Genomic DNA, 27,357 nt, shown 5'->3' with positions numbered 1-27,357 from the left:
TGTGTGGGTGAGAGGGACTCCCCTGAGCAGCATTTTTGTCTCCCCAGATACTGCCTTCCTGCTCAGTGACGCCCACGTCACGGCCATGCTGCAGTGCCTGGAGGCTGTTGAGCAGAACAACCCCAGGCTTCTGGCTCAGATTGACACCTCCATGGTGAGTTGGGGTCCCAGATTTTACATCTGGCTCTCCCCAGATGCCAACTGGCTGTGGCTGCTCCCTCAAGGTCACCTTCAGGGTATGGGGACCCTTGGACAAGGAGCTGGACTTGGAACTAGTTAAAGTTGCTCCAAGAGGGGAGGAGAGAGGGGAACTGGTCCTTGTTCTGTAAGGGGTCAGGGTGGGGGAGATGGCTGTGTGGAGCACCTTGGTTCAGACTTGCACTATAGATTTCAGTTAGAGGATCTGAGGACCAGTTCCCTGTAAGAGGCACCTTTAAAGCCCTCTCCAATAGTCCCAGGCTTCAGGGCCAGCATGCAGAGCTGCTTGGTCATGAGGGACAGTCATGCTCTTGAGGGGATGGGCAGCACCCCAGGACACCTGGGTGCCAATGACCCTGCTCATGCCAATGACCCCTGTGCAGCCCTGCACCAGCTGCCCCTCTGCAGAGGACAGAAACAGCAGCTGCCTTCTTTGCACAGAGTCCCCAAAAGAGAGCAATTAGTGAGGCTTTGTTAAATGGGGGTTGTGTTCTTTCAGCTGGCCGGCACGTCACTGCCATCCCTGTGCGCGTCAGAGCCTTCTGCTGGGACAAGGGACATGTGTGAGCACAGTGCTGAGGGACACCAGAGCCGTCTGCCGGGAGCACTGGGCTGCCTGGATCATGTCACTGAGAGCCTGGTAATTTCCCAGTGGGAATCTGTCCTGCAGCTGTGAACACAGAGCTGCTTCCCTTCTGTGCTGCCGTGTCTTCCCCTCCCCACCCTCGTGCTCCCAGGGCTGCCGCATCCTTTGTGGTTGGTGACCTGGCATTTGCAGGTTGATCCCTTTCTGTTGCTGCTACATGTGGCCCAATAGATGCTGATTTATTGATGATGCCACCTCTCTTCAGCTTACCAGGAAAAGTGACAATCCATCTCCAGTGACCAAGAGTCAGAGCCTGACTGCCCTCCCTGCATCCCCGTGTGTCCCTGCTGCTCCCTGCACTCAGCAGCGCTGCTTTGGGTCCTTCTCCAGCCTCCAGCATCCAGCCTCCTCTGGCCTCTCAGGTATCAAGGGTAGGCTGGGGAGCTCAGGGTAGACCCAGAAAAGACTTTATCTTTTTTATCTGCCTATGTGGGTGGATGAGTATGGAAGACTTCTGCCCATGATGGGAGGGAAGGAGTTGCACTGGTGAGCGTGTGTGTTGGTGTGAAGCCACAAGCTTATAGCCATAGGATATAGGAGACATCCTTGTGCCAGTGTGTGAAATCATTCTCCTGCTTCTGTCCAGACAGGAGACCAGTGAGTTCCTGTGGCAGCTCCAACTCCAGCCAGCCCCGGGAACGCTGCCCATCCACCCGCTCCTCCTCCTTCAGCGAGGGCAGGTCCCCTCTGGAGCAGCCCAGCTCTGCCACCTGCTTCCACGTCCCCTCACACAAAGACCCCTTCTCTCCAGCCAGCGAGATGAGCTCCAGCACCACCAGCCAGAGTGAGGATACTTGGACAGGGAGTCAGGATGATCCACAGAGTGACGTCAATGACGGGCCAGAGTACCTGGCCATTGGGAACCTGGGCCGCCGGGGCCGGGCGTGCAGCAGCAGCAGCACCAGCAGCACCAAGAGCAGCAGCAGCTCTAAACTCTTCTCCTCCAGCAGCTCCCAGAAGCTGGACTCAGTCTCGTCCCTGGGGGAGCAGGGGGCAAGCGGAGGTGGCAGCAGGGGCCTGAGCCTCTTGCGCCGGTCCAGCTTCTCAGAGGGACAGTCCTCAGCTCCACAGGGCATCCTCAAGAAGAGCCACGTGCGCTCACACTCTGACACCAACGTGACTTCTGGGAAGTTGCACGGTAATGGGACACCTTTTCTGGGATGGCTTCTGGTGTGGGAGTCCCTGGTACCAGAAGGCTGGTGCTGGCCACCCCCTTGATTCCATGGATCATGTTGGAGAGAGGGACAGTGGGCAAGTGGTTGGTCTTTTCCCTTAGCTTTTCAGCTCTACACTGGAATGATGGGATGACATCTTGCTTCCCAGAATGCCCTGGGCTGGAACTGTTACTGGTGTTGCCAGCTTTTACTAAAATCTTAGAAAATGGCAGCAATGCTGTGGCATCAGCTGTTCTTCTCCACTGGGCTTGCTTGGCTGGGATATGGGACTGGGGCCTGGGCTCATCCAGCTGGTAGGATGTCATCCCACTGGTAACCTGCTGGGTTCTCCTGTGGTCTTGAATGACTGAGTACATGGGGGTGGAGAGAGTTGGGTGTGAGGGGACAACCAGTTAGTGAGAGTTTGTCCTGATGCTGCCTTCATTGGAGGAGTGGAGGACCTTGCTGAGTAGTAACCAGTCTGTCTCTGTTTTCTCTCCCTTAACGCTGCCCTTCTCCTCCTCTGTCTGCCCAGGAGGCCTCAGGGATATCACCATTATAATAGAAGATCCAGTGGCAGGTTTGGGAGCCAGTATAACAGCCCTTCATTAGTGATCATTGCATCAAGTTCAGGACTGCCATCAATCCATTAGTGTTCATTTAGAAAACAAAAAAAAAGTCTTTGCTGTGTCCCAGCTGATGCTTTGAAGTGTGGTCTGGTTTATGCATGTGGCCTGACTGAAGCTCCCAGCTTGGTTTGTGGAAGCAGTGGCCCAGACCCAGAAGTGTTTCCAGCTGCCCTGCATGGCGTTAGGGAGTGCTGGCCACCAAGTCTCTGAGCTGCATCCCCTGCCCTTCCCTCCACCCACTGCCTCAGAAGCCAGGAGAGATTTCCTCTCTTTTGTAGCGAATAAGGGCTGGCAACTAACCAGACATGGGCTTGGACATCTATTTTTTCCTTTTATTTCATGGCACAGGGAGGTTTGATGTTGACTGATTTCCAGTGTATGTACCCACAGCTGAGACTCTGAATGATCTTTTGGGCTCAGGGCAGGTTTTACCCCAAGCAGAAATGCTGAAGTGCTGCCATCCCTTTGGCCCATGTGCAGAAAAAGTCAGCAGCTCAACAACAGAATGGGCTGTTTTGTTTTGCATTCAATGAACAGTGGCACTGGGTTTGTCCAGCTCACATCTGGGTGCTGAGGGTTCTGTGTTTGGGAAGGCTCCTCCCTGGGGTTGTTGGGTGTTCTGAGAGATGTGTCCAGCCCTGTGTCCTGCTCCAACAGATGATGCTGAGCACTGCCTCGCTTTACCTTTCAGCAGTAGGCTCTGTTGTATGTGGCATCCCCAGGCATCAACCACATGAGGTGGTTTCTGTGTTGAGGTGGCTGCAGGGCACCCTGTCAGGCTGCAGTGAGTAGCTGTGAGAGTATCCTACCCTGACAAGTCTCTTCTCTCCCAGCCTGTGGGATAGGTTGATCCCAGGCTCCATCCTGGTGACTGCTGCTTCATGGCCTTGACAGGGAGAGGCTGGTTTTGGTGGGCTCAGAGACCACCAGCCATATCAGTTATGGCACAAAGCTGGGAGCAAAAATGAGTGGGAGGTTGAAGGGACATGGTTGCCCTTCTGTTATGCTCAGGATTGTCAGCTGGCACCTGCCCTGTATGCAGAGCTGTGTGCTCCTCCCTGTCTGGCAAGGTGTTTCAGTGTCCTTCAGCAGTCCTCTGTCACCCAGGCACTCTGTCCAGGTGCTCCCTGGGGCCATGGCTCTCTGTGGAGCACCACCTGTCCTTGGGCTGTGCTCAGGCCAGCTCCTGGCAGTCTGCACTGGCTCAGTCTGGCGGGAGCTGCACCACGGTGTGTGCAAGGGGCAGAGCCCTGCCCACAGCCCGTGGAGGTCACCTTGAGCACTGCTCCCAGGCTCCAGCACTGTGTGTGGGGAGGCTGGGTGCAGTGGAGCAGGAGCATGTCCTTCAGATGCCTCCTCACACTGGTGTCCAGGCTGCTTTGCAGGGCAGGGGCCCCCACAGATCCTTTGGTGGTTCATGTTTCCCTGTGTCTCCTGTTCTCTGTTTTGGGGATAACTCTGCCCTCAGAATGCTCCCTCGGGAAGAAAGGGCTGGCAAGAGATACCTGTTGGAGCCTGTTGTGTCCCCCAACTCAACTCTGGGGTAAACAGAGGAAGGCTCAGGATGTGACTGTTCATGTCTCTCATGATCTTCTCTCTTTCATTCCCCTTTTCCTGCCTGTAATGCCTTTCTGGTTTTGTCTCCTCCTGGGCTTGCCCTCAGCTGTGGCATGGAGCAGGAAGATGTCTCTATTTCCATCCATTGTGCCTGTGTGTGTGATGCCAAGCCCCTTTCATTTCACCCTGTGCAGTGGCAGGGCACCTCTGAGGTACTGACGTGTGCCTGGTGTCATCTTCCCTTGCAGAGTCCCATGGTGATCCCAGTGGAGGGAGAGGGCCAGTCTGTGCTTCCACGCAGAGCAGTGAACTGAGCACACCCAGCTCCCTCTACATGGAGTATGGTGAGTACAGCCAGCCCCAGGGGGGACACTCAGTCCTGGTCAGCTTCCATGGGCTGCAATGTCCTCAAGTGCTGGCACCTGCTTGTGGGATGCTGGCAGGACTTGGTGGCACAGGGATAGCAGATTCTTCCCTCATACCCGTGTCTCTTGCATTTCTAGACTCTGGGCAGTACTTGAGCTCGGGTGAAGGGATGTTCAGGAGACCTTCTGAAGGGCAGTCCCTCATCAGCTACCTCTCTGAGCAGGACTTTGGCAGCTGTGCAGACCTGGAGAAGGTGAGGGAAGCAGCAGCACCTGTGTGCATTGGGGAATGTATCTTACTGCAGGTTCAGGGATACTTCCTGCCACGGGGAGGATAATGCCATGGTATTGCCTGTTGTAGAGCTTTGCACAGAACTGCAGGGCTGAGCTCCTTGGTGGTGTCTGGTAGCTGGGATCTGTCCATCTGTCATATACATGGCAGCTTTGCAACATGTTAGTGCCCCTCAGGGCTGTGTGCTGAACCCTCAGAGTGGATGTGTTGCACATCCTCTTTGTAGGATGCCTCTTGTATTTTGCCTCTTGTATTTTATGACTATTCTGTCAGTACCTAGAAAATAAAGCCAAGAAGACTTTGTTTTCTAGATACTGATAGAAGAGTCATGTTTTGACAGAGATTAACATCTTTCTGCCACCATCCATGAGTAATAAGCTCTTTCCTGGCATAGGTGGGGAACAAAATTTTACCAAGTCTTCCTAGTTTGTCCAAGGCATAGCCTTGAATGCTTTTGCTCTTGCAGGAGAACGCCCACTTCAGCATCTCAGAGTCCCTGATCGCTGCCATTGAGCTGATGAAATGCAACATGATGAGCCGGCAGCTGGAGGAGGAGGAGGAGGAAGACAGTGACAAGGAGATCCAGGAGCTTAAACAAAAGATTCGCATTCGGCGCCAGCAGATCCGCACCAGGCACCTGTTCCCTGCCTGCCAGGAGCTGGGCTCAGACAGTGGGTGATGTGTTTTGGGCTCATCAGCTGGTGGGATGTGGGTTTTCTGTCCATTGCCTATCCTATAGCTGCCTGCCTTCCTGCCCATTCCTTGGAAAGAGTTCAATTGCTACCAAAGTGGTGCCAAGATTTGTGAAATTGCTGCTATTGAAGACCATAATGTGATAGATACCATCCATTGATAACACTGCTGGCACTGAGTGATGGAATGTCATTTCATTCTGAACTTGTAGTGTTTTCCATCCTTGAGCCCCATCCCTCCTTTCCTGGGCATACCTGGCTATCCCCATCTCCCATAGCTGTCAGTGCCCCTTTGGAGCACTTCCACTGGTGACCTGGCTGTGATGCCTTCCTCACAGGTCTCATGGCAACAGACAGTGGGTCCCAGTTCAGCTCCCACGGCTCCATGCGCCTCTCTGACTCTGGCTCTGCCGAGGATGTGGAAGAGTATGAGATCCGAGGTAGGAGGGAAGGGCTGTCTTGGCTTCTTCCATAGAAACAAACTTCTGGTGTGCTTGTGCTGGGGTCAGTCCTGCTGAAAAAGGCTCTGTCCCTCTGGCCTTCAAGATGGCTTTTCCCAAGCAAATGTATAAGCAGAGCACACAGAGCAATCTGTTTCCCTCATGTGGTGGCATGACTTTCCTTCAAAATCTTCTGTAACCCTGTAACATTCTGTGCCTCTGGCTGGTAGGTGGTTTCCATTTCATTGCCTGGTACACATAACTGTGGTCACAGCTAAAGAGGTGGGAGAGCTGCCATCCTCTCTTCTCCTCCCCAGGCAGCAGGAACCATAGCTCTGACCACTTACCTCTGGGATGGTGGGTATTGGTCACATCCCGACCTGCAATCCTGTAATCTCTGCTCCTGGCAGCTTGGGTGGCTGAGCTTATCACCCACAGGAGACCAGCCCAAGTCCCTGGCCTTCAGAGCCTTGTTCATCCTCTGAAGTGGATGACTTACTTCTCAGCAGTACCTCCATCTCTCTTACTTTAAAAAGAAGGTGGAGTTGTCCAGTCTTCAGCTTTAAACTTCTTGTCTCCTGACTATTGACAGCAACCTCTCCTTTCAGTCCATGAGGGTGAGGTTTTGAGCTCAGTTTTGTAGCCCAGGGAGAAGTGTGTGAATTCAGTTCTGGGCTCTCCTCGTGTGAGTGCTGCTCTTGTTTTATGCCCTTTCTCTGTGGCCTGGCTGAAGCACTGAAGTCAACTGTTTTGTCATCACCATGTCATACAGATGGTAACGATGGATCTAACCTGATTCAAATGTCCAAGAACGGCCTCTCAGTGTCAATGGCTTCCTTGTTCTCAGGTACCCTGCAGTGCTCCTGGCACGCGCGCGTGTGTGCGAGGTGTGTGTGTGTGTGCAGGGCACACTTCTTCCAAACCTGCCTGGTTCACAGCTGGGAATTACTTACAGTATCATCCAGATGTCAGCAAGAAAAGCTGTGGCAGGATTGAGTAGAGCAGACTCAGAGGAGTTCTGCTATGGACTCCATCCCCCAGGGCATTTTGCTGTGCAGTGTTTTGGATATATCAAAATGCCTGCTCTGTGAAGACTTGTCCTGCCTGGGGTAGGACTTCACAGGACAGTGAAGTTCTGTAGATTTTGAAGGCTGAGCTTGGGCTGAATGAGAGTGGAGTCCTCTTCAATGGGGGACCAGGTCTCCATCCCAAGTGCCTTGGAGAGCATTATGCTGCTTGACTTGGCAGAGCTGGCATGCCATAGCTTTGATCTGTAGCAAAGATTTCCTTTAGTCTCATGCTCAGGCTTGACTTGGAGTGGAATCTTTCTAGAAAGGAGTTCTGGAGGGAGAAGTAGTGACATCAGACAGGGCACAGGCAGTTTGTTCATGCTGGAGGTTTTGGTCACTGGGATCACATGCAGCTTAGTGTTTTTATTGTTTACAGTAGTACTAGGTCTAGTCTGCTGGCGGTGTTTAAATAACCTTCATGTGCTCCCTGTTTGCTTTAGCAAAGGAACAGTCTGCTGGGCTGCTGCTGATCTCCACTGTCAGGTGTTCAGCACCAGCACGTTGCTCCTGCTGGGTTTGCTGCTGCTCAGATCTTTCCTGTGTTCACAGACCAGGCTGTGATCCTGGCTGAAGCTGGCACATGGGTGTGGGGTGATGTCCTTAGATTTGGGGGCTGTTCACAAACTTCCTGGGGACTATCCCACTTGATAGCATTGGCAGCAGAGGTGTTTTGGGTAGCTAATGAGGATTTGGGAAGTGTTTACAATTAATGTTGGGAAGCGAGCAGTGTCAGTATCCCAGTGTTAGCTCCTGTGGAAGCCTGGGGTCAGATCTGGCTCCCTCAGCCATCTCTGAGACCATGTCAATGCCTGAGTGTGCTGGCTCTGCCTCCCCATAGCCCCTGGCCCACTCTGTCCTGTGTGTGCCCCATGTGCTCGTGTTCATCATAGTCTAGGGCCATGCAGGACCTTTCTGTGCAGAGCAGAGGGCACCAGAGCATGGCAGGTGTGTCTGGCTGGTGCCCTACAAGGTTGTGAGGCTGTTTGCCTGAATTTCCTGTTTTCTGCAGCTAGAATTCAGTTTGCATGACGTAGATATGTGGAATCTTTAACATTAGGATGCTTTCCTTTGCCTGTTTTAGCAATGGATGTCAAACAGTGAAGGTCAAATGTCCAAGCTAAATTCCAGTAGTGTGAGTCTGTAAATTAGCAGGACTTGCTCCCTTTGTTGCTAGGGCAGTCCTGCTCTCTGTAGAGAAGCTTGGGGCAGGGGGACACTCTGCTCAGGTTGTGATTCCCTTGCATCACAGGCTCTGATACCCTTGGCCTCAGTGTGCAGCTGGGGCCTGGCTGGGATCCTGTGGGCTCTCTGCAGATTTGTGTGAGTCAGCCTGCTTGGGTTACAGGAGCAGGGGCCCTGAGCTGTGCCTCCCCATGCCAGGCACTGGGGAAGCTACAGGCTTTTGTCTGGGGGTGGTGTGGTCACTGCAGATCATTTCTGGAGCTCCCCAGAGGTACAAACCAGCACACCTACTGGGATGAAGGTTGTGGCTTTGACCTTGGCCTGTAGTATTTTCCCCTTACATACCTTCTTCCCTTTTCTGGGAGCCTTATCTGCCATGAAGCAGGTTTCTGCCTGCTTCTGTCTGTGTTATATGGCTGGAGTTGTCCTGACATAGGGGTTTTCTACTGTTGAGATGGATTCCCTGTTAGGGTTTAACCTGCTGGAGTGAAAGAATGATGAGTAGTGAAGGTACCACTGGGTACTGCTGGCTACCCAAGCTGTGGGGCAGCCCAGGGCTCTTTGGGAGTTGATTGAGGGATGTAGGGAGTAGGACTGCAGTGTCCTGACCTTACCTTGGGCCCTCCCTCCTCAGGAGATGGGTCTGTGACCTGTGCAGAGGGCTGGCCCCATGGCTGCTGGCCCTTTCTCTGCAGGGTGCTGCTGTGTCAGGGCAGTGCTGGGCACAGGCTGCCAGCCCTGGCTGTGCAGGCATTGACAGACTGTGTCATGGCCAATGTCTGATCTCACAGGTTACAGTCAAATAGAGAGAAGGGCTCTACAACCCATTGCTAATCCCTTCCAGCATCCATCCTGTGTGTAGAGAGCTACTAAACCTTCTTGCTAACCCTGCAGTCCTGCTCTCCAGGCTCCTGTGTTCTGTGTGTGTTCTATTCCAGGCCATGTTACTGTTAGGACTTGCTGTGTGACCTGTACCAGCAGCCACTTGTCTCCCCCCCAAACTTCAGGCTGCACACAGCACCCACCATGCCTTTCCCTGGTAGTTCTGACAGCTGATTAGACTGCACCCCTTCTTGCTGCTCTGTGCCACTGGTAGAAGTTGATGCTGTAGTTCTTGTGCTTTTGAACAGCTTGATGAGTTTTACCTTGAAGCTTTGGTTTGAAGTGAGTGCATCCCTGGCCCTGTCCCATCTGATTCACCTTGTCTGTTTGTGATTCAGATGCAGACATCAAGAGGAACCCAGACTCCAGCAGGAAGTCCTTTCTCTCCTCGGACTCCATGTACGTCTTCAAGCTCATGGTGACACATCTTGGTACCACATTCTCTTTCCTGCCCAGCTCTGCTCTTCCATGTGCATCACTTTCTGTTTTGCACTGGAGTACATATCCCTCCCTCCCTCCCTCTGTGGGGACCCCTTTGCTTTCTGTGGTGAAGTACAAAGCTGTGTCCATGGTTGGCAGCTGCTTGGCTAGGTACATACTGGGACAGCAGTTGTTTATGGCTTACACAGGCACTGGCTGTCACTTTGCTGCTACCCCTGTGAACAGGAGTAGGTTTTGCCAAGTGAGTTAAGTTTTACTTGCTCTTCTGAACAGTTGTTGTGGTGCCATTAGCCAGCTTTGCTTGGGCACATTTGCAAAGACAGAAATCAATTGTGTGTATTAATTTTAAACCTGTGTAGCAGTGCAGAATTAAGGTACCAGAGTGGAAGGGAGGATCTTTGACTTGGGACTGGCATGGGGCTGCAAGGAGGGCACAGCTTGACATCCAGTACTAACAATTCCTTTGCTGTCTAGATCCCACTCCTTCCTCAATTCAAACTCAGCAGAGGCGGTGGCCATGGGCTTGCTGAAGCAGTTTGAGGGCATGCAGCTCCCAGCTGCCTCTGAATTGGAGTGGCTGGTCCCTGAGCATGATGCCCCACAGAAGGTAAGGCTATGAGTTCCTGTCACTGATTGCATTTGATCTTCCCGGAACCCCTGGCTTCAGGGCACTGCTGAGGGGGTTTGCTTGTCCCAGTGCTCTCTTTGTGGAGCTTGAGGAGGAGGTTGGAGATGGATGCAGCCTCCTCCAGCAGTGTCCAGATCCCTGAGGGACAGCCCTTCTTCAGCCCCCAATTCAGCTGAGGGGCGGCTTGGTGCCTGGCAGTTCTCCAGAGGACTGCGGTTGCGGGTTTCTGGCAGTCCAGCCAGGTGCACTGCCTACAAGATAGGGATCTGACCCTCTTGCCTGCCTCTCCCAGCTGCTGCCCATCCCTGACTCTCTGCCTATCTCTCCTGACGATGGAGAGCACGCTGACATCTACAAGCTGAGGATTCGGGTGCGCGGAAACCTGGAGTGGGCCCCGCCGCGGCCGCAGATCATCTTCAATGTTCACCTGGCCCCAGCGTAAGGACCCGTGTGCCTGGGGGCTCTCAGGGGACCTGCCCTTCCCATCCCTTCCCCATCCACACCAAGGGTGCTTATCCTCTGGTTGCTGGGGTTTCCCTGCTCTGAGCCTGGTAAATCCACAGTGGTCACCACTGTGAGATGGTGAAATGGAGGCAGTGCCTGGGGTTAGAGCCTTTGGTGTGATCCAGGACATAGTGGGGCTTTTTCCCTTGAGTGTATTGTCCCCATAAACCTCCCAGGCCTGTGCTGGTACCAGGTACCACCAGGGCTGGGTCATGCATGTTGTCTTCTGTGTCTGGGCAGGAGAAAGGTGGCTGTGGCCAAGCAGAATTACCGGTGTGCAGGCTGTGGCATCCGGACTGACCCTGGTGAGTATTGGGAGCCTGAACTGAGCTGGAGAGTGATGGGGAACTGCAAACAAGTGGGAAGATGCTGAGTGAATGGGTGTTGGTAGGGCTCAGCATAAGGTCCCTAGAGCAGTGCTACACTGCCTTTGCCAGCTCTGCCTGCACATTGGTGTGCACCATCCACAGAGGAGCCTTTTCTTCTAGGAGGTCACAGAGCTGGTGGAGGCAAAGAGCAGCCAGCTCGTCCTTTAGAGGGCATTTCAGATGTTGACTCTTGTAAGGCAGTCTCATGTTGGGTCCTCAAGCTCCCAGCTAGTTGTGCAGCTGCAGAGCTCTTCCCTGAAGATGTAGGTAGATGTGGTTGCACGAGACTGGACTATTGGTCCCAAAGGCTTTTGCAGTCAGAGAGTGCTTGCAGAGCCCAGTACTGAGCACTCTGGCACACTTTCCTTGCTTGTGGGAAACGCTGAGCAGTGTTGGGAGTGCAGCAGAGGCCGTGCCTGGGCTGACCTTGCCTGTCTGCCTGGGCTTGGCCAGATTACATCAAGCGACTGCGGTACTGCGAGTACCTGGGCAAGTACTTCTGCCAGTGCTGCCATGAGAACGCCCAGACCGTCATCCCCAGCCGCATCCTGCGCAAGTGGGACTTCAGCAAGTACTACGTGAGCAACTTCTCCAAAGACCTGCTGAGCAAGATCTGGAGTGACCCACTCTTCAACGTGCAAGCTATCAACCCTGCCCTGTACCAGAAAGTGAAGGCTCTCAACCAAGTGAGGGTAAGACCCATTCTGTGCCTCCTGAGTGGAGTTTGGGTGAGGTGGATGGCAGCAAACTGGAAGCTGTATTTCAGGGAAGCTGGGGAAAAGCAGCTATTTCAGTTTTGGAGGCTTAAAATCTCATCACTGTGTCTTTCTATTCATGTTTTCTGATTTCTTCAGTGGCATAGGAATGTCAAATTCATAGGAAAATCAAATAGGAATTTCTGGCTGGTATCCAGCTGGGCTTCAGTTTATCTCCTGGATAAACTGGAGCACATGACGATGGTTGTGCTTGCCTTGCCCTGTGTGATGTAAATACCTTGGAAACAAGGGAGCAGCAGCTGAGGGGCAGCAGCTATTTCAGCAGCACAGGGAATGGGACAGACTTGCCTGGGCGAGGACCATGCTCTGTTTACTGATTCTTTGTGCCTCTTCCTCTCCAGCTGCTGCGAATCCAGCTTTTCCACATGAAGAACATGTTCAAGACGTGCCGGCTGGCTAAAGAGTGAGTGCTGGGCTGCTCTGCTGTCCTGGTTCTGTCCCAGGCAACTTGCACTGGGAATCTGTGCAGCTTCTGCACTGAGCTCTGGGGAGAAGGGGGCCTGGAGGGGGAGAGAAAGCACAAGGAGTGAAGGGAGGGGTCTTACTGGAGTCACTTTGCTCTGAGCTCTGGTTTCTCTGTCCTCGCAGCCTCCTGGACTCCTTTGACACAGTGCCTGGCCACTTGACAGAGGATTTGCACCTCTACTCGCTGAGTGACTTCAGTGCCATCAAGAAAGGGGACCTGATGCCTCGCCTGACAGAGCTCCTGAAGGCAGGCAGCCTGCACATTGACAAGTGCATGGTAAGGCCTCCTCTCCTGCCTCCTGCATGGCTCTGGACCCTTGGGATCAGGCTTTGCTGCAAAGATAACTGATGGGGAGGCTTTGGTGTGCAGAGCAGCCACCAAATTAACTGATTCAATGCTAACTGTTCCTGCCAGCTTTACAGAGCTCCTACCCAGCACAAATGGGATATTTGCTACCCTGTTTTGGTTTTCCCTCACCCCTGACACAGGTTGATTCAGCCTTCTTGTGCTCCATGCTGGGGAAGGGCTGTCCCACATGGTTAGAGCAGGGCACTGTGGCCTGCTGTCCTGCTCCGCTCTGCCTTCTGTCCTACTTGCCAGAGAGATGAGCATTTAGCTGCTTTTTCTTTGTTGTTTTTCCTTCCAGCTGTGCCAAGCCAAAGGCTTCATCTGTGAGTTCTGCCAGAATGAGGACGACATCATCTTCCCCTTTGAGCTCAACAAATGCAAGACGTGTGAAGGTGAGATACTGGGGAAAAACAGGGAGGGGACAGACCCTGGGACCACCAAGGTCTGCTTCCAGTTTGAGTGGCATTTGTGTTGGCAAGAGGTACAGAGCTGTAGCTAGCCAGACCAGAGTTCCTCTGTGCATGGTCTGTGTCTGCAATGTTACAACAGCAGCAGATCATCATTGTCACAGTGTTTGGTGACATGGTAAAGCATGTAGGTCCCCTCCTGACCACGCTCTGTGCTGCCTGCCCTGGCAGCTGTGGGCAGTTGGGCTGTCACTGCAGGGAGCAGGTGTCTGGGAGCCCTGGCTTCCCTCCTGCTGCAGTTACAGGACAGGCTGCAGCCTGCACACAGCTCCCCTGCCCTGCTTGGATGGCTGGAGCTGAGCTTGCAGAGCAGAGAGAACCTGAAGGCTTTATCTCTGTGCCCTTCCTGCCTGCTAAGAAATCCCTAGGCCTCTTCAGGGACATCCTTGATAATGCCCAGTATTAATGGCTGAGTAGAGCGTGGCCCTACATCTTGGGACCAGCCTCTGAACTGGCATGAAATGGCTCCTGACAACATGCAAGCCTTGGTTTGGCAGGTGCAGTGCCAGACAAAACTTGGGACCAAGTCACTGTTTCCTTGGAGTATCAGGAAAGCTTGGGGAGGGACCTTGTGCAGAGCAGAAATCCTCCCTCCTGTGCTTCCAAAGCTCATGAGCTAGTGAGGCACCTGGGTTGTGGAGTGTCAGGCAGCCTGTCCCAGCACTCAGCCATGCTCTCCCTCACAGAGTGCAAGGCCTGCTACCACAAGTCGTGCTTCAAGAGCAGCCGCTGTCCGCGGTGCGAGCGGCTCCAGGCGCGCAGGGAGCGGCTGGACAGGCAGCGCACGGAGCCCGACAGCTCGGACTGCGAGGGGGAGCTGCAGCTGCCAGAGCCAGGGCCAGCCACGTGAGCACCAGCAGCCAAGGAGCAGATCATGGGTTTGTTATGTGCATGGCCTTCATCACAGAGACTGAGCCACACGGACTGGGCATGAGGACTGCTGGGAGGCCTGGAGCACTGTCCTGAAGGGATTTCTTTCCACAGTTCTGCTGGGCTGGGAAAGGAGCATATTCCACCGTGTGGATCTGCTCCAGGTACCACTCCAACTCCCTGATGCCTTTGCTTGCTCCTGCCTGTCCTGCAGGCAGAACAGGGACCTTTTCCGAGCAGTTGTTCATGTTGGACCCAGCAGGGCTGTGCTGTCCATCCCTGTGGGTCCCCTGAAGGGTCAGCACTTGCTGCTCATCAGCTGTATTACTAGGAAGCTCTGGTCTCATCTGCTCCTTGGAGGAGGGAATCAGGTCTCAGCCCTGTGATCCTCCATTCTGCTGCTGAGGGTTGTGTGCATGGAGGGAGGGTGGGGTTTGGGGTTGGTTGTGTATTTAACAGCTCCCTTTCTCAAATGTGCTGTGGGACACTGCTAGAGAGCAGTTGCTCTCACTCCAGAATCAGAGCAGAGGACGTGGCAATGATGAAAATGCCAGATTTCCCTGTGCTGCAGAGGGACATTGCCCCTGGAGCAGCTGCAGAAGTGGATGTGCTGATGGACTTTTGGCAGGGAGATCCCATGGCTCCATAGAAATCTGCCTCCATGGGACATGGTGAGGCTTCTGACCCTACTTCCTCCTCATGCTGCCAGTTTGTCCTACCAGGGAGATACGTCCTCCTTTAAGGATGACATGGGACCTCACTCTGGTGGCACCAGAACCTGCCTTGTGTGGAGCTGCCTCTCTGCCTGAGACCTGTCAGGATGCAGGTGAAGGCTCATCCCTCCAGCTGCATCCCCAAGCCTCTGTTTAGTTGTGTGTTTTTCTTTTTTTAATCTGCTGGACTTGGTTTTATTTTTTTAATGTGATTGTTTGTATTTTTAACTGTGTGTTCCCCTCAAGGAGGTGCTGCTTGAAATGCCTTCTTCGGGGGCATGTGATCTGCTTGGGACTCAGCAGTATAAAATCTCCAGGGCTATCCTGCTCCTGGTTCCTCACCCCTGGGTGGAGCTGATCCCCTCTCCCAGCAGGATCTCCTGCTTTCCTTGGGGCAGGAAGGGTCCCTGAGCCAGGCAAAGCTCTGAAGCTTCCCAGCTATGCTGTGGTGGGATGGTCAGGCAGCCTGATTGCAATGGGGATACCCAGGGGAGGGGTTTGGCACTGGGGTGCTGCCAAGGACTGGTTCCTCACTGATGCACCTGTGTCATCTGGCACAAGTGACAGCTCTGCAGGGTCAGGGTCAGACCTGTGGGACAAGGTGAGCTCTGTGCCCAGCTGAGGAGGTGCCTCTGCATCGTGGGGGGATGCTTTGGCCATGGCATGTGCAGCACCTGAGCACAGGTGGGATGTGGGGTGCTAGGAAGGATGGTGTGGCCTGTGTACGTGCAAGGAGGGTGTTGAGGGACCAGAGAGCAATGCACTGGCAGGAGGCCTCAAGGGGCAGTGGCTCTTTCAGCACATGCCCTGATTCGAGGCTGGGATGTGACTTACAGGCTCTCCCTGAGGGGGTGGCAGGGTTGGGGAGAGGGGAAGAGGCTGGGTCCAGGAGATGTGGCTGCAGCCTTGCTGCTGAGGGCTGGGCTGCTGCATCTCTCCCCTGCCTGCAGCACCATGACCAAGTCCTGAAAGCAGGGCTCAGCTCCCCACTGGCTCCCCTGGGATTTTTACTGCCTTGTGTCTTGCTTCTGCTTTTTTTCCTCAGAAGAGCAGCTGCTCTTCTCACTGTCTCTGCAAGCCCTGGGGCTGCCAGATGCTGGTCTGCCTTGGTCTTGCCTGTCTCCAAGCCCAAGCCAAACCCTCCTGCTGCTGCTTGGATCTGGGACCCCCTTCCCTGGAGTTGCCTCAGCAGCACACCTCCATCCACCCTATTTTGTTTGAAGCACTTTAACGTCATGGGACAGCAGCTGAGAGGCTGCCCAGATCCCTTTCTAAAAGCACTGAGTACTTTTTGAGAAGAGGGAAGGAATTCTGGCTTAGTTATGGTTCCCACCCTCCACCATGGACTGTGTGGAAGCAGCAGGACCCCCAAACCTGGCACAGGTCTCCAGGGCAAGCCTGTGCCCAGCACTGACACTGCTGCCCAGCACTGACCACTACAGCTAACACTGGAACTGGCCACGACAGGAGCTCTGGGAGGGAGAGCTGGGGGCTGCCCTGGCCCTCAACTGGAGCCCTCACAATGGGATTGTTATTGTAGAGCACAGCAATTAAATGCCGTCCTTAATAAACGACGTTAATAAGGAGTCTGGTTGTGTTGTCACGTTGTTTCAGGTGGGGCAAAGGTGTGTATCCCACCTGGAGGTGATGGGGCAGGCAGGGAGTGCTGCTGAGCAGTGGAAGGGACAGCTCATGTAGCTGGTGATGCAGTCACTGGGAGGGGGTTATTGTCACTACCCCTTGACTAATTAATCTGGTTTGTGGCCTGCCCCTGCAAACTGCCCACTGGATTCAGGGCAGGAGGTGCAAGGCACTGAGTGAGGGGCTCTCTGTAATGTCTGTCCCCTTCCAGAGCCAGCTTTTGCTGCTGGCAGAGGGGCCTGGCTTTGGCTGCCCTGTCCATGCTTGCATCCCCATTCCACACCAGCCAGCTCTCCCTTCACAGCAGTGTTGTGCACCTCCCCATAAACACCATCAACACAGGTGATAAAAAATGTAAACTTTAAAACTGTTAAAAAATGAGAGCCTAGCACTGGCTTCATAAAGAGCCTCTTCCTGGGGGCTTTTCCCTAGAAACACTCTGCTCAGCCCAAATCTCAGCTATGATTACCAGCAGCAATGATGACCTGGGCTACTCCTGAGGCCTTGGTTGTAGAAAGATTTCTGGCAGGCACAGGCATGCTGAGGATAGGCTCTCACAGCTGCCAGCAACCTTGTGCCAGTGGAAGGGCTCCAGTAGCTGCCCCAGTGTGACAACTTGAGCAGTGGGTGATGGCAAAGACCTGCAAAACCCTGGAGCGTGCTGCTGCTACAGGGGGCCCTTTGATATCCCAGAGTGACCCCTGCAAGCTGGCAGCTGGGCCCAGGCACATCTGCCCAGCCCAGAGGGTGTCACTGGGAATGTGTGGGGCTGTAGCGACGCTCAAACTGCTCCACGTCGAACTTGCGCTTGCAGCCGGCGTAGTTCATGTAGCGAATCTTGCCGAAGATGGGCCGCTCCGCCCAGCCCTGGTCGTGAATGCCACAGATGGACCACAGGCAGCCTGCCAGGCACAGGGACACTGATGTCAGCTCTCCCCCTTGCTCATGGACACCCAGAGAGCAAGGGGGATCTGAGTGCAAGGCAGGATGGGCTGGAGTTGCCTGCAGAGAGCCCCCACTGCAGCCCTGGCCACCTGAGCTAAGGCCTCCCAGCCCGTGCCCCCAGCCTGCAGCTTGCCTACGTATCCATTGGGGTCCCTCCCATCCAGCTCATAGCGGTCGTTGAGGTAGATGGCAAACTGCAGGGCCTCCTCAGGGGAGTGCGTCCACTCCAGGATCTTCTTGGCCCAGTACATCCGCAGGAAGCCGTGCATCTTGCCCTCCCGGACCATCTGCAGCTGCAGGGATGGAGACAGCCATGAGGGTCAGGCCATGGCAGGTCACCTCCATGCCTCAGAAAAAATCTCAGCATTTTGTGGGGAAGATGTAGGGCAGTACCTGGGCAGCATTCCAGAGTGGGTCATGTGTGGTTCCCTGCTCCAGCTCCTGCAGACTGTACAGATAAGGCCTCTTGTCTTTGGCATGGACCTTCAGGGTGGTTTGTGCCCAGTCATAGGCACCTGTGAGCAAGAGATAAAGGGCAACACTGAGCAACCTGTTCTGCAGGGTGCTGAGAACCAGTCTACTGAGGCCACTGTGCCCTGGAGGCACCAGTCTTGAAGAGGGCACTCGTCAGCTTCTGTCCTACCTCCAGAAGAGACCAAACAATGGGACATTAGTGCCCCCACAGCCCTTCTCCTAGCAGAACTGGGATTGCCAAGTTGGAGTGAGCAGCTGGGCACCCAGCATGACCCAGGATGTTACCCTGCACACTGTCGTAGTTCTCATTGTAGTAGCAGAAGTTTTCGGCCAGCTCCCGCCGCACCACAGCCTCCTCCACGAACGCATCCACCGAGTCCTTGTAACTGCGCCGCTGCTTCTGCACCTCCAGGATGGCTCTTTGGGTGGAAACCTGGCCTGGGGACATGGGGAAGCACCAAGTCAGGCTGCTGGTCCAAGCTACAGTGCTCAGTCCTGCTGCAGAGTGAGAAGCCTGGGACACTCACCAAAGTGAAGCCACGGGGAGAGGTTGCTGAGAGCCGCCTTGTTGGGATCATTCCTGTGGCTGCTGAAGGATTTCAGCCGCTCTGCAATGAAGGACTTGAGCACAGCCATCCCTGCAGCTGTGCCAGGGGTTGCCCACTCCACTTCCTTCACGGTGTGGTCCACCTCCAAGCTGGAATAACAGGCCTCCCAAGCGATGGGCTGGGCGGCAACCAAGCAGTGAGTCATCTGCAGAATCTCTTCAGTGAGGGCTGCCCTGAATGTTATGTCCCCAACCAGCAAAGTCCCCAGTCCATGCCAGCCTCTTCCTTTTAACTAGCCCTCTGCATGGCAGAGATGTGGGAACTGAATGAATGAGGTGGGAACCTCCCTTTCCCCAGGGCATCCTCATCTCCACACCATCTGTGTGTGACCTCAGGCAGGTCACTGTCCTTATTCCCTGCCAACCCCTCCCAGGATCACAAAGGACTTATGAAACACTCTGAGACCTGCCCATGAATGGGTTTGAGTGTCTCCTACTGGTACCTCTGCTGGGCAGGAGGGCGGATGTGGGTGACGAACAACAGGGGGAAACTCCGTGAGGAATTCGGGGAGCTGAGCGTGGATCTTGCCCCGGATGGTCCTGGCGCTGTACTCCTGCTTGGGGGAGGCAACCCAGCAGGGCACAATGTTGTGGGCATCAACCTGGCAGCAAAGCAGAGGAGAAGGGTGTGAGAAGCAAACAATCCTGGCAACACAACACATGTGTTCTCTGCTCAAGTCAGACACAGGAGACAAGTTTGTCCCACATCTCACCAGCCAGTTTCCCATTCCCAGAGTGCTGGCACCCACCTGTGCAAATGGCACATCCTCTGGCAAGCGTTCCCTGACTTCCTCTACCCACTGCCGGGGGAGGCGGAGGGGACTGAAGTCTGTCACCAGCCCACCCACGCCATGCTCCGTCACAAACACGGGCAGCACATCCTTGGCATAGCCCAGCAGCAAGTGGAAGGAGATGTTCAGCTCTGCACACTCCTGCAGCGACAGGGAAATGGCTGTGGGACAGTTCATGGCTCTGCAAATCCTACCCAAGCAGCATCTGCTGAAGGGATGGATCTGCCTCCCCCTTCCCCATCTGCCCTGTCCCACCCAGCACGGACATCCCGTGGCTGTACCTCTGCTACCTCCTGCAGGCCCCTCAGCATGAACCTGTAGTGGCGAATGGTGGCCTCCAGAAATTTGGGCACCAAGCAGAAGCAGACGTGCAGAGGCAGCTCCTGTTTGAGGGCCAGGCGCTGGGCGTAGAGGAAAGCCCAGTTATCTGGGGAAAATACACAGGGCAGCGTCAGGAGGGTGCTCCACCGACAGGATGGGGATGGGGTTTCACAGGAAGTTTCCCCCCAGACCCCCCTATAGAGAGTGGGGCCAGCACCAAAGTTATCGAAGGAGGGACCAGCGCTTTTACTACCCCTGGGAGCCCCTTCCACCAGCCCGTTCTCACCTTGCACTCGCTGATCCCGGCACATCCAGTAAAGGATGCACCGAGCATCATCCTTCAGGTCCGAGCCCTGCGAGACAAGGCGAACCCGCTTTTTGTTGTACTTGAACTCTCGAACGGACGGGGCCGCCCTCCGACGGGCCTCCTGTATCGCCTCGTCTCCCTCCGTCCTCCTCCGATTCACGCACGGCACCTCCGTGGCCTCGGCCTTCCGCTTCCCCCGTGCCCGCCGCATCCTCAGCGCCGCCCGGAGCAGCGTGGCTGCGCTGCCAGAGGAACACAGGCCGGACTGATTCCCGCGCTTCCCGGGAATCCCGGGCCCGGCCCGCCCCCAGAGCCCGGGGGATGCCGGTCCCCTGCCCGTGCTGCTCCTCGGGAACCGGGCAATAACGGTGTTACGGTCCCCGGCCCGGTCCGCTCCTGGTGTCCATACCTGGGCTCCGGGTGCGGGTGCGGGTGCGGGTGCGGGTGCCGGTGCCGGTATCGATCCCCACTGGCAGCCACGCGGCCCGAGTGTTACACAAGCCGGGGCGGGCGCTGAGGGCCTGCCCACGGGCGTGGCCGTGTCCCGAGGGGCGCGGCTCCGCCACCGGCACCGCCCCCACACAGGGGCGCAGGTGCTGCTGCCATGGCCCCGGCGCGCCCAGGGCGCTGCACCTGCCCCGGGAGGGGTGTCCGTGCCCGCTGGTGCCTCCCCTCTGTCCGCCCGGGAACAAGGAAGCAGCTCCAGCTACCTCCAGCCATCACTCGGCAGCGTAGTTCCCTGCTGGCGCCTTCCCCGCGCCCTGTGCCCTCGGGTCCCTCACCTTGCAAGGCCTTGGGGCGCTGGCTTTGGACATGACTCGGGGCACGGCAGGGCTGCCCCTGCTGCTGCTGAGCCTCGCTATGCTGGATCTCTCACTGGGTAAGGGCTGAGCGGTGTGTGGAGATATCCATGGGGTGGGGGGATGAAGGAGGAGCGTCGTACTCCAGGGTGGTGGCAGGCCCTGGGGTGGCTTTGCCCACTGAGGTGAAACACTTTGGATGCTGTTTGCTCTCCGACATCCCTGTCCTAGTGAGCAAACAGGGCAGTGCTTTATAGAACACAAGCAACGAGCTCTATTTCTTTGCCTCTGATGTGGGTCTCCATCTGGGAAGAGAAGACCTTAGGCTAAGCTGGACCCCTTGCTGAGCCTTGGTCCTTGCTGGGCTCATTGCTTTTGCTACAATCTGCCCAGTAGGCCCTGCCCAGATGGCAACTTCACTGGGAGGTACTAGGTCTGGAGACCTTCAAATGCCATCCCAACATTTGCACTTGATGCAAAAAGCAGTGTTGAGTGGAGCACTGGGAATAAACCTGCAGCTTCTACCTCCTGAGAGCCTTGACCTGCAGTTATAGCTCCCCTCCTGCTGCACCCCTCAACCACCTCCCAGAGCTTTTGTGGGTTGCAACAGGTCCCTCATGGACATGCCCTGAGCTGCAAGCTGGGGTTTGTTCCTTTGTGGGGCTAGTTCCACAAAGCACTTCCCCATTGCCATTATTTACACCCACTGCTATCAGTTCCTGACTATCTGCAGCACAGAAGGTTTGTTTAAACTGCTGCTGCTGCACTTTCAGACTGTCTCACGGTCACCAGTTCCTGCTTGGCTCTTCCTGTCAGACGGGTTTGTCTGACTTCCTCCAGGGAAGGGTGAAGATGGGTGAATAGGTCTGAGGACTGGTGGCCAGAGGAGTTTCTGCCCTGAAACCAGCAATGGCCATGGCTTGTTCCTGCTTTGTCAGGCTGGGGGTTTATGTGGTCAGCCTGGCTGATTTTCACGTTGCTGTTCAGGGAATCCACGTGCTTGGTCCATGCAGGACAGGGAATCCCCACTCCTGATGATCCATGGCTGATGCAAGACTTGGGCAGTTCATGGTGACAGTAATATTGCACCATTCCCAGCACAGCCGTGGTCCCAGCCTTTCACTGCCAGCCCTTGTGTGCTGTCTCCCACCTCTTTGCAGGGACCACTGTCAAAGATATGACAAACCCTACATCTCTGAGTCTCCCAAATTCCTTGACACCCACAGAGACCATGGCACCACTGGCCAACACCAGCTCAAGCACTGCAGCCACCTTCCCTTCCTCTCGTCCTGCAACCTCCACCCCAGAGATGCCAATGGATGCCTTCACACCCAGTGCTCCTGCAGCTCAGCAGAGCAGCCTGGCAGCCTCCAACATCACCACACCACAGGCAAGGGGCAGCAGAGCTGACAGCGCTCCTGGGTCACCTAGGCTGGCACCCAGCACCAGCAATACCCCAGCAGGGCTGGAAACCACTGCCAGCAGTACCCCAGCAGAGCTGGGGCTCACGACCACCAGCACCACCCCAGCAGGGCTGGCACCCACTACCAGCAATACCCCAGCAGGGCTGGCACCCAGCACCAGCACCACCCCAGGAGGGCTGGAAACCACCACCAGCACCACCCCAGGAGGGGTGGAAACCACCACCAGCACCACCCCAGGAGGGCTGGAGCTCAGCACCACCAGCACGTCACCTCCAACCTCCATGGCCATGACACCCAGCTATGACAAGAGTACCACTGTCATGTCTGTGGGGACCAGCACAGCCCTGGCTGCCAGCTCATTTGGAGTTGAAACGAGCATGCTGCCTCCCTCCACCTCTGCTCTTCTCTCCTCCACTGGGCTGGGCACCACGCTTGGCACCAGCCCCCGCCAAGAGCCAGCTATGACCACACTGCTTGGCAGCACGTCCCCAGGGACCAGCACCACCTCTTCCTCCACCACGCCAGAAGTGACAGACACTTCAGATGGGCCCTTGACGACCCCATCAGACACCATGACCTCCCTTGTTACCACCACACAGGTCCCTGGGACCACCCCTGGTACTTCTACCCCAACAGAGCCAGAGACCCCCAGTGATACTGCAGGTGAGTGCAGCCACAGGGCACCTGAAGGGCAGGATCAGGGTGGTAAATCCCCACAGGATCTCCCATCTTGCTCAGCCAAGCACTTGGCTTCTTCCCCCAGGGGCCACCTGGTCTCCAGGCTCTGCAGGGCAGTGGCTGGGTGCTGGGGTGGGACCTGTGCTGTGGTGTGACAGTGCTGCCGTGTGGCTGTGCCCCCAGCACTGAGCCTGTGTGTACACACCCCCATGTGAACCAGCTGTGTACCCTGTACCCCAAGGAGTGTGATGTACCCCTGCAGTCCCCCAGGCAGCTGTCCCCTGGCAGTGCAGCCTTTCTGGGCACCTGTGTCCTGTCACTGTGGCTGTGTCCTGGTGGCTGTTGCAGGAGCCTTTATCCTGGCACTGCAGATGTGCTCTGGTGACAGCCCATCCCATGCACCTCAACCAGGACAGGGACACTGTACCCTGTCCCAGTACCCCTTGCCATGCAAACATTCCTGGTGTCCCTGTACCCCAGCAGAGCCTCTGTATCCTCACAGAGTACCTGCAGCACCCGTGCCTGTGCAGTGAGAGCCCTTCATTAGAGTGCCAGCACCCTGGTGGTGCCCTCTGTGTGCCTGTGCCCTGGCAGTGCCCCCATGCAGCTGCTCAGCAGCAGGGTGGCCATGCCCTGACAGTCCTCCAGCATGCCTGCCTGCCTGTGGAATGCCATACCTGGCCCAGGGCCTGCTCTTGTCCCTGAGCCCAGAAGGAGGAAGCAGCCCCAGCCGTGCTCCTGGGCCGTGCTGTGACACGGGGAAGTGATGCCTGCACAGACAGCCCAGGGGACAAACCCTCAGCCTGGGGTACGCCCTTCCTGAGCTGTGTGCCTGTTCCCTGGCCAGCTCCTCGGCTCACACAGAGCTGGCTGTTGTCTCCTGAGGGCGTTGGTGCCGGGAGCCAGCACCAAACATCACCCCCGCGGCGGAGCGCGGGTTCCAGGCAGCCTGGAGCATTCCTGGGCTCTTTCCCGTTGTCACCCTCCCCACAGCAGGCAGAGGACGGCCACAGGAGCCAGGTCTGTAGTAGTGGTGGCCTTGGTGGCCTGTCCTGCCCACTTTTTGTGGCTGTTGTGGGTCCAGCCGTGCAGTTGATGTTTGCTGGGCACTGCACCAGTCCCTGGGAGTGTCCGTGCCAGGTGGAAGCCGCTGCCTCGCTGCCAGCACCTGGAGGGTGAAAGGACCCAGCTGGATGCTCCTGCTCTGCTGGGTGAAGGAGACCTGGAAACCCCAGTGCTGGGGCTGTGGGGAGCACTCAGAGCAGTGCCCGTGGGGGTTTGTCAGCTCCTGCTCACCTGGACATGGCTGGGCAGAGAGGAGGGCTGGCCCTGCCCCTGCTCTGGCCCCTGCTGCTGCTGCTGCTGCTGAGCCTCACCTGCCTCTCCGTGCTGCACCTGGTTCTGGGTAAGGGCTCAGTGGGCTGCAGTGCTCTCTGCTGGGTGGGTGGTGAGTGGGGAGCATCATTCCCAGCATGGAGGGGTGGCACCTCTGGGGTGCAGGGGGGTGGGATGCTGTGGGGTTGTTTCCTGCTTCTTAAATGGGAAGCAGAGGTGGACTTGCTGCTTCTCCCTTTGTGAGGATGAGGCCCTTCTGTGCAGATGCTCACCTGGCAAGGGCTAGGGTCAGACCTTTGCCCTTCTCTGTATTTTTATTTACCCAGCTGCTGTGTGCAGAGAGGGCCTGGCTGCCAGGGGCTTTGGAAGTTTCTGGCTGGCTTGGCTGAAAGCAGATGGCAGCTTGTGTTTCAGTTTCGCATTCTCATGCAAGCAGAGCCCCAGACTCACTGGGTTTGTGCTGGGATCACTGGGGAATCCAGTCTGGTATCCCAAAGCCACCCCCTCACAGACACCCCTGGACAAAGGTCCAGGTAGCCAGGCTGTCCTGCCTGTCCTGTGGAGAGGGTTACAGATCCCTGGGCTTTTCTGGGGACAGCACACTGCTCTGGTACAGTGCACAGTGGAAGAGAGGACATTCCTCCTGTGCCCCACCCCCTCCCTCCCAGAGCCTTTGTGGGTCACAGCACGTCTGCTCATCCTGAGCTGCAGGCTGGGATCTGTTCCTCTGTGGGGCTGCTTCCCCCCTGCCATTATTTACACCCACTGCTATCAGTTCCTGACTATCTGCAGAACAGAGGGTTTGTTTAAACTGCTGCTGCTGCACTTCCAGACTGTCTCAGGTCACCAGTTCCTGCTTGGCTCTTCCTGCCAGACGGGTTTGTCTGACTTCCTCCAGGGATGCGTGAAGATGGGAGAATGGGTCTGAGGACTGGTGGCCAGAGGAGTTTCTGCCCTGAAACCAGCAATGGCCATGGCTTGTTCCTGCTTTGTCAGGCTGGGGATTTATGTGGTCAGCCTGGCTGATACCCACTGAAGAGATCTGTGTGTTTGATCCATGCAGGACAGTGAGCTCCCCCTCCCAGTGCTCCATGGCTGATGCAGCTCTGAGTTCCTGGGGGAGCTCACTGTGCTGGTGATGCTGCACCAGCACAGCCATGGACCCAGCCCTTCACCAGCAACCTTTGTGCATCTCATTGTCCTCACTCTTTGCAGAGACCACTGCCCTGGGTGTGACAGCAACTGTGTCCCCAGCTCTCCCTACCTCCTCAGCACCCATGGAGAGCTCAACACTGCTGCCTACCACTGACTCCAGCACCACAGCCACCCTCCTTTCCTCCAGCCCTGAAACAGAAGCCTCCACCCCAGAGGAGTCCAGCACATCCACAGAGACTGAAAACACCTCACCTTCCACTGTGCTTCCTCCCTCCACAACTACAGAAGATTCATCTGAATCTACAGAAGAGACCTTGGCAACCCTGGCAGACACCACAGCCAGCCCTGTTATCAGCACATCAGACCCCATGGGCACTCCCTCTTCCAGCTACCCAGACAGGACCACTCCTGACATCTTCCCCTCAACTGTGGAGTCAACTCCAGGTACCCTGACAGTGTCTGGGATCCCCAGTGCAGCTGTGTGGGTTCAGCTGGGGGGCACCTCAAGGCAGGGACGTGGTCAGGGTGACAAATCCCCATAGGAATTTAATGTACTTGGGTGGCTTCACACAGGTGGCTTCACCAGGCCTGTCCCCAGCTGCAGGAGCATCCTGTACCCCTGCAGACAACACTAACCTATCATTGTTTTGCCCAGGCACTGAGCCCTCTTCCCCGGCCTCCAGCTCAGCCCAGACCTCAGAGGCTGCTGCCCTCAGCACACCTACAGCCCTGCCAACGCTGCTGCCAACCTGCCCCTCTGCCTCACCCAACACCAGTAAGTGCAGTGCCCCTGGGCATCACCACCCTTGGGCAGCATCAGTGCTTGGGGCCATGCAGGGGGCCCTGGAGCCCCACTGCTCTTGCTGTGCTCTCAGTGTGGGGGTGCTGCTGCTTTGGGGTACATGGGGTTGCTGTGCAGTGAGAGGCTTGTTCTGGCAGTGCAGTGTGTCCATGACACAATTTACCTGGGAGGAAGTTCCATGTCTGTGCCAGCAACCCTGGGGAGACACCCCCAGGTCCTCTGGCACAGCCCAGGGTTCAAGGGCAATAACCAGAGTCCTGTTTTTAACCCCCAGGTGCATCTCACCTGTTTCTGTCGCTGAGGCTGACCACCCCTCTGGACCTGGGGAACATCACGGTGCAGGAGCTGCTGTTGTCCAAGGTGAGGTGTGCAGGAGGAGATCCTGCATCTGCCAGCTGTGGTTCCCCCAGTCAGGGAGGGGAATGGCTGTATCTTGCATGGAATGTCAGCCAGAGCCCTTTCAGATGAAGGGGAGACCCTCCTTTGGCTGCCACAGTCCAGCATCAGGCCCTTTCTCTGTGGGGACAGAGGGAGGGAGATGTCTGGCACAGTTTGATGGCTGGTCTTTCCCCCCAGCTCCGTGAGGACCTGCAGACAGCATTCCCATGTGCTGGCCTGTCACTGGCATGGCGAGGGAAGAGGAGGACTTGACTGCTGCCCCTCACCTGGACTGCCAAGCACCTGCTCCCAGCTCCTCACTCCACGGTGGTGCAGGCCCTTGGGGAATCCCATAGAGCTCCTATTGAACCTGGGGCTTCCTGTCCTTCACTCTGTACCCCCCGTCCCCTCCTGACCCTTCCCACAGCCTGTCTGAAGAGCCTGAGCCCTCTCACCACCCTGCTTCAGACTTGGCTCCCCCTCCAGCTCTGCTGGGGGCTGCGTGAAGGGAACCCCACAGGACTGGGCTTTTACATCTGGGACTGAGCTGCCTCAGCCATCAAAGCCACCCTGGGGACAGAGGAATGAGAGGAAGGAGACCTGAAGCCCCCAGTACTGCTGTGCCCAAGGCTCACCTGTGACATTGCTGACAGAAGAGAACACCCATGCCGGGCAGTGAATAGAAATTCCATGTTTTCTGTGTTGAAGTGATGACTTCTTTATTTTCCAAGTTGTCTCTCCCAATTTTCAGCTTTGCCATCTATTGGAGGTACCGATGAGGAGAAGTGAGTCCCCAGAGCTTTGTGTGGAGAGACGGGCTCAGTGCTGTCCCCTCCCACCAGGGGCTGCTGCAGACATTCCCAAGGATGGCTCGGCACCCCGGTGGTCTCTGCTCTGGAGCTCTCTGCCCCAAAACACCCCACAGCTGCAGGGGCAGCACTGTGGGGCTGTGGAAATCCTGTGGGCTGTGCTCCTTCCCTGTTTTTTCCAGTCCCCAACTAAGGAGACGCT

At 56.1% G+C, this 27,357-nt stretch overlaps 3 protein-coding genes across 9 annotated transcripts in view; 2 read left to right on the top strand and 1 right to left on the bottom strand.

Moving 5' to 3' along the window:
- The window catches only part of RUBCN (rubicon autophagy regulator), a 31,481-nt gene extending 13,294 nt beyond the window's left edge, over nt 1-18,187 (top strand). For 2 of the 5 annotated variants that reach the window (XM_074547252.1, XM_005484898.4), the window contains exons 5-23: nt 48-154; nt 698-838; nt 1,050-1,206; nt 1,431-1,982; nt 2,534-2,578; nt 4,433-4,528; nt 4,688-4,803; nt 5,308-5,512; nt 5,872-5,973; nt 6,746-6,820; nt 9,446-9,506; nt 10,023-10,155; nt 10,469-10,614; nt 10,921-10,985; nt 11,502-11,740; nt 12,166-12,227; nt 12,413-12,566; nt 12,937-13,030; nt 13,792-18,187. In XM_074547252.1, the coding sequence (XP_074403353.1) occupies nt 48-154; nt 698-838; nt 1,050-1,206; nt 1,431-1,982; nt 2,534-2,578; nt 4,433-4,528; nt 4,688-4,803; nt 5,308-5,512; nt 5,872-5,973; nt 6,746-6,820; nt 9,446-9,506; nt 10,023-10,155; nt 10,469-10,614; nt 10,921-10,985; nt 11,502-11,740; nt 12,166-12,227; nt 12,413-12,566; nt 12,937-13,030; nt 13,792-13,955 (2,714 nt within the window). In that variant the 3' untranslated portion in view covers nt 13,956-18,187. The remainder of the gene's footprint in view (nt 1-47; nt 155-697; nt 839-1,049; nt 1,207-1,430; nt 1,983-2,533; nt 2,579-4,432; nt 4,529-4,687; nt 4,804-5,307; nt 5,513-5,871; nt 5,974-6,745; nt 6,821-9,445; nt 9,507-10,022; nt 10,156-10,468; nt 10,615-10,920; nt 10,986-11,501; nt 11,741-12,165; nt 12,228-12,412; nt 12,567-12,936; nt 13,031-13,791) is intronic. The other 3 variants (XM_005484899.4, XM_005484900.4, XM_014265499.3) reach the window with 3 other exon arrangements.
- On the bottom strand, nt 15,992-20,353 carry LOC102071702 (deoxyribodipyrimidine photo-lyase). Of its 2 annotated transcripts, none has more exons than XM_026792030.2 (10): nt 20,184-20,353; nt 19,754-20,011; nt 19,428-19,573; nt 19,105-19,287; nt 18,799-18,957; nt 18,276-18,474; nt 18,034-18,186; nt 17,668-17,789; nt 17,408-17,567; nt 15,992-17,231 (listed from the first exon to the last, which is right to left on the bottom strand). In XM_026792030.2, the coding sequence occupies exons 2-10, from the start codon at nt 19,983-19,985 to the stop codon at nt 17,080-17,082; spliced, it is 1,506 nt and encodes a 501-aa protein (XP_026647831.1). In that variant the 5' UTR covers nt 19,986-20,011; nt 20,184-20,353; the 3' UTR covers nt 15,992-17,079. The 2 variants fall into 2 exon arrangements, with proteins under 2 accessions (XP_026647831.1, XP_005484958.1); XM_005484901.3 differs by having other exon boundaries at nt 19,754-20,016; nt 20,184-20,308.
- LOC102071883 (uncharacterized) lies at nt 20,316-27,053 on the top strand. Of its 2 annotated transcripts, XM_014265502.3 has the most exons (6): nt 20,316-20,654; nt 21,801-22,661; nt 25,227-25,610; nt 25,822-25,941; nt 26,243-26,328; nt 26,545-27,053. In XM_014265502.3, exons 1-6 carry the CDS (start codon nt 20,588-20,590, stop codon nt 26,617-26,619), a joined length of 1,593 nt encoding a protein of 530 aa, XP_014120977.2. In that variant the 5' UTR covers nt 20,316-20,587; the 3' UTR covers nt 26,620-27,053. The 2 variants fall into 2 exon arrangements, with proteins under 2 accessions (XP_014120977.2, XP_005484959.1); XM_005484902.4 differs by lacking the exons at nt 20,316-20,654; nt 21,801-22,661 and adding an exon at nt 22,718-24,081.
- Nucleotides 27,054-27,357: the final 304 nt, after the last annotated feature.

Source organism: Zonotrichia albicollis, chromosome 9 (genome assembly GCF_047830755.1).
Source record: "Zonotrichia albicollis isolate bZonAlb1 chromosome 9, bZonAlb1.hap1, whole genome shotgun sequence".
NCBI classification, from domain to species: domain Eukaryota; kingdom Metazoa; phylum Chordata; class Aves; order Passeriformes; family Passerellidae; genus Zonotrichia; species Zonotrichia albicollis.
Note: the sequence above shows the minus strand (reverse complement) of the source record. Positions and strands in the feature narration are given on the sequence as shown.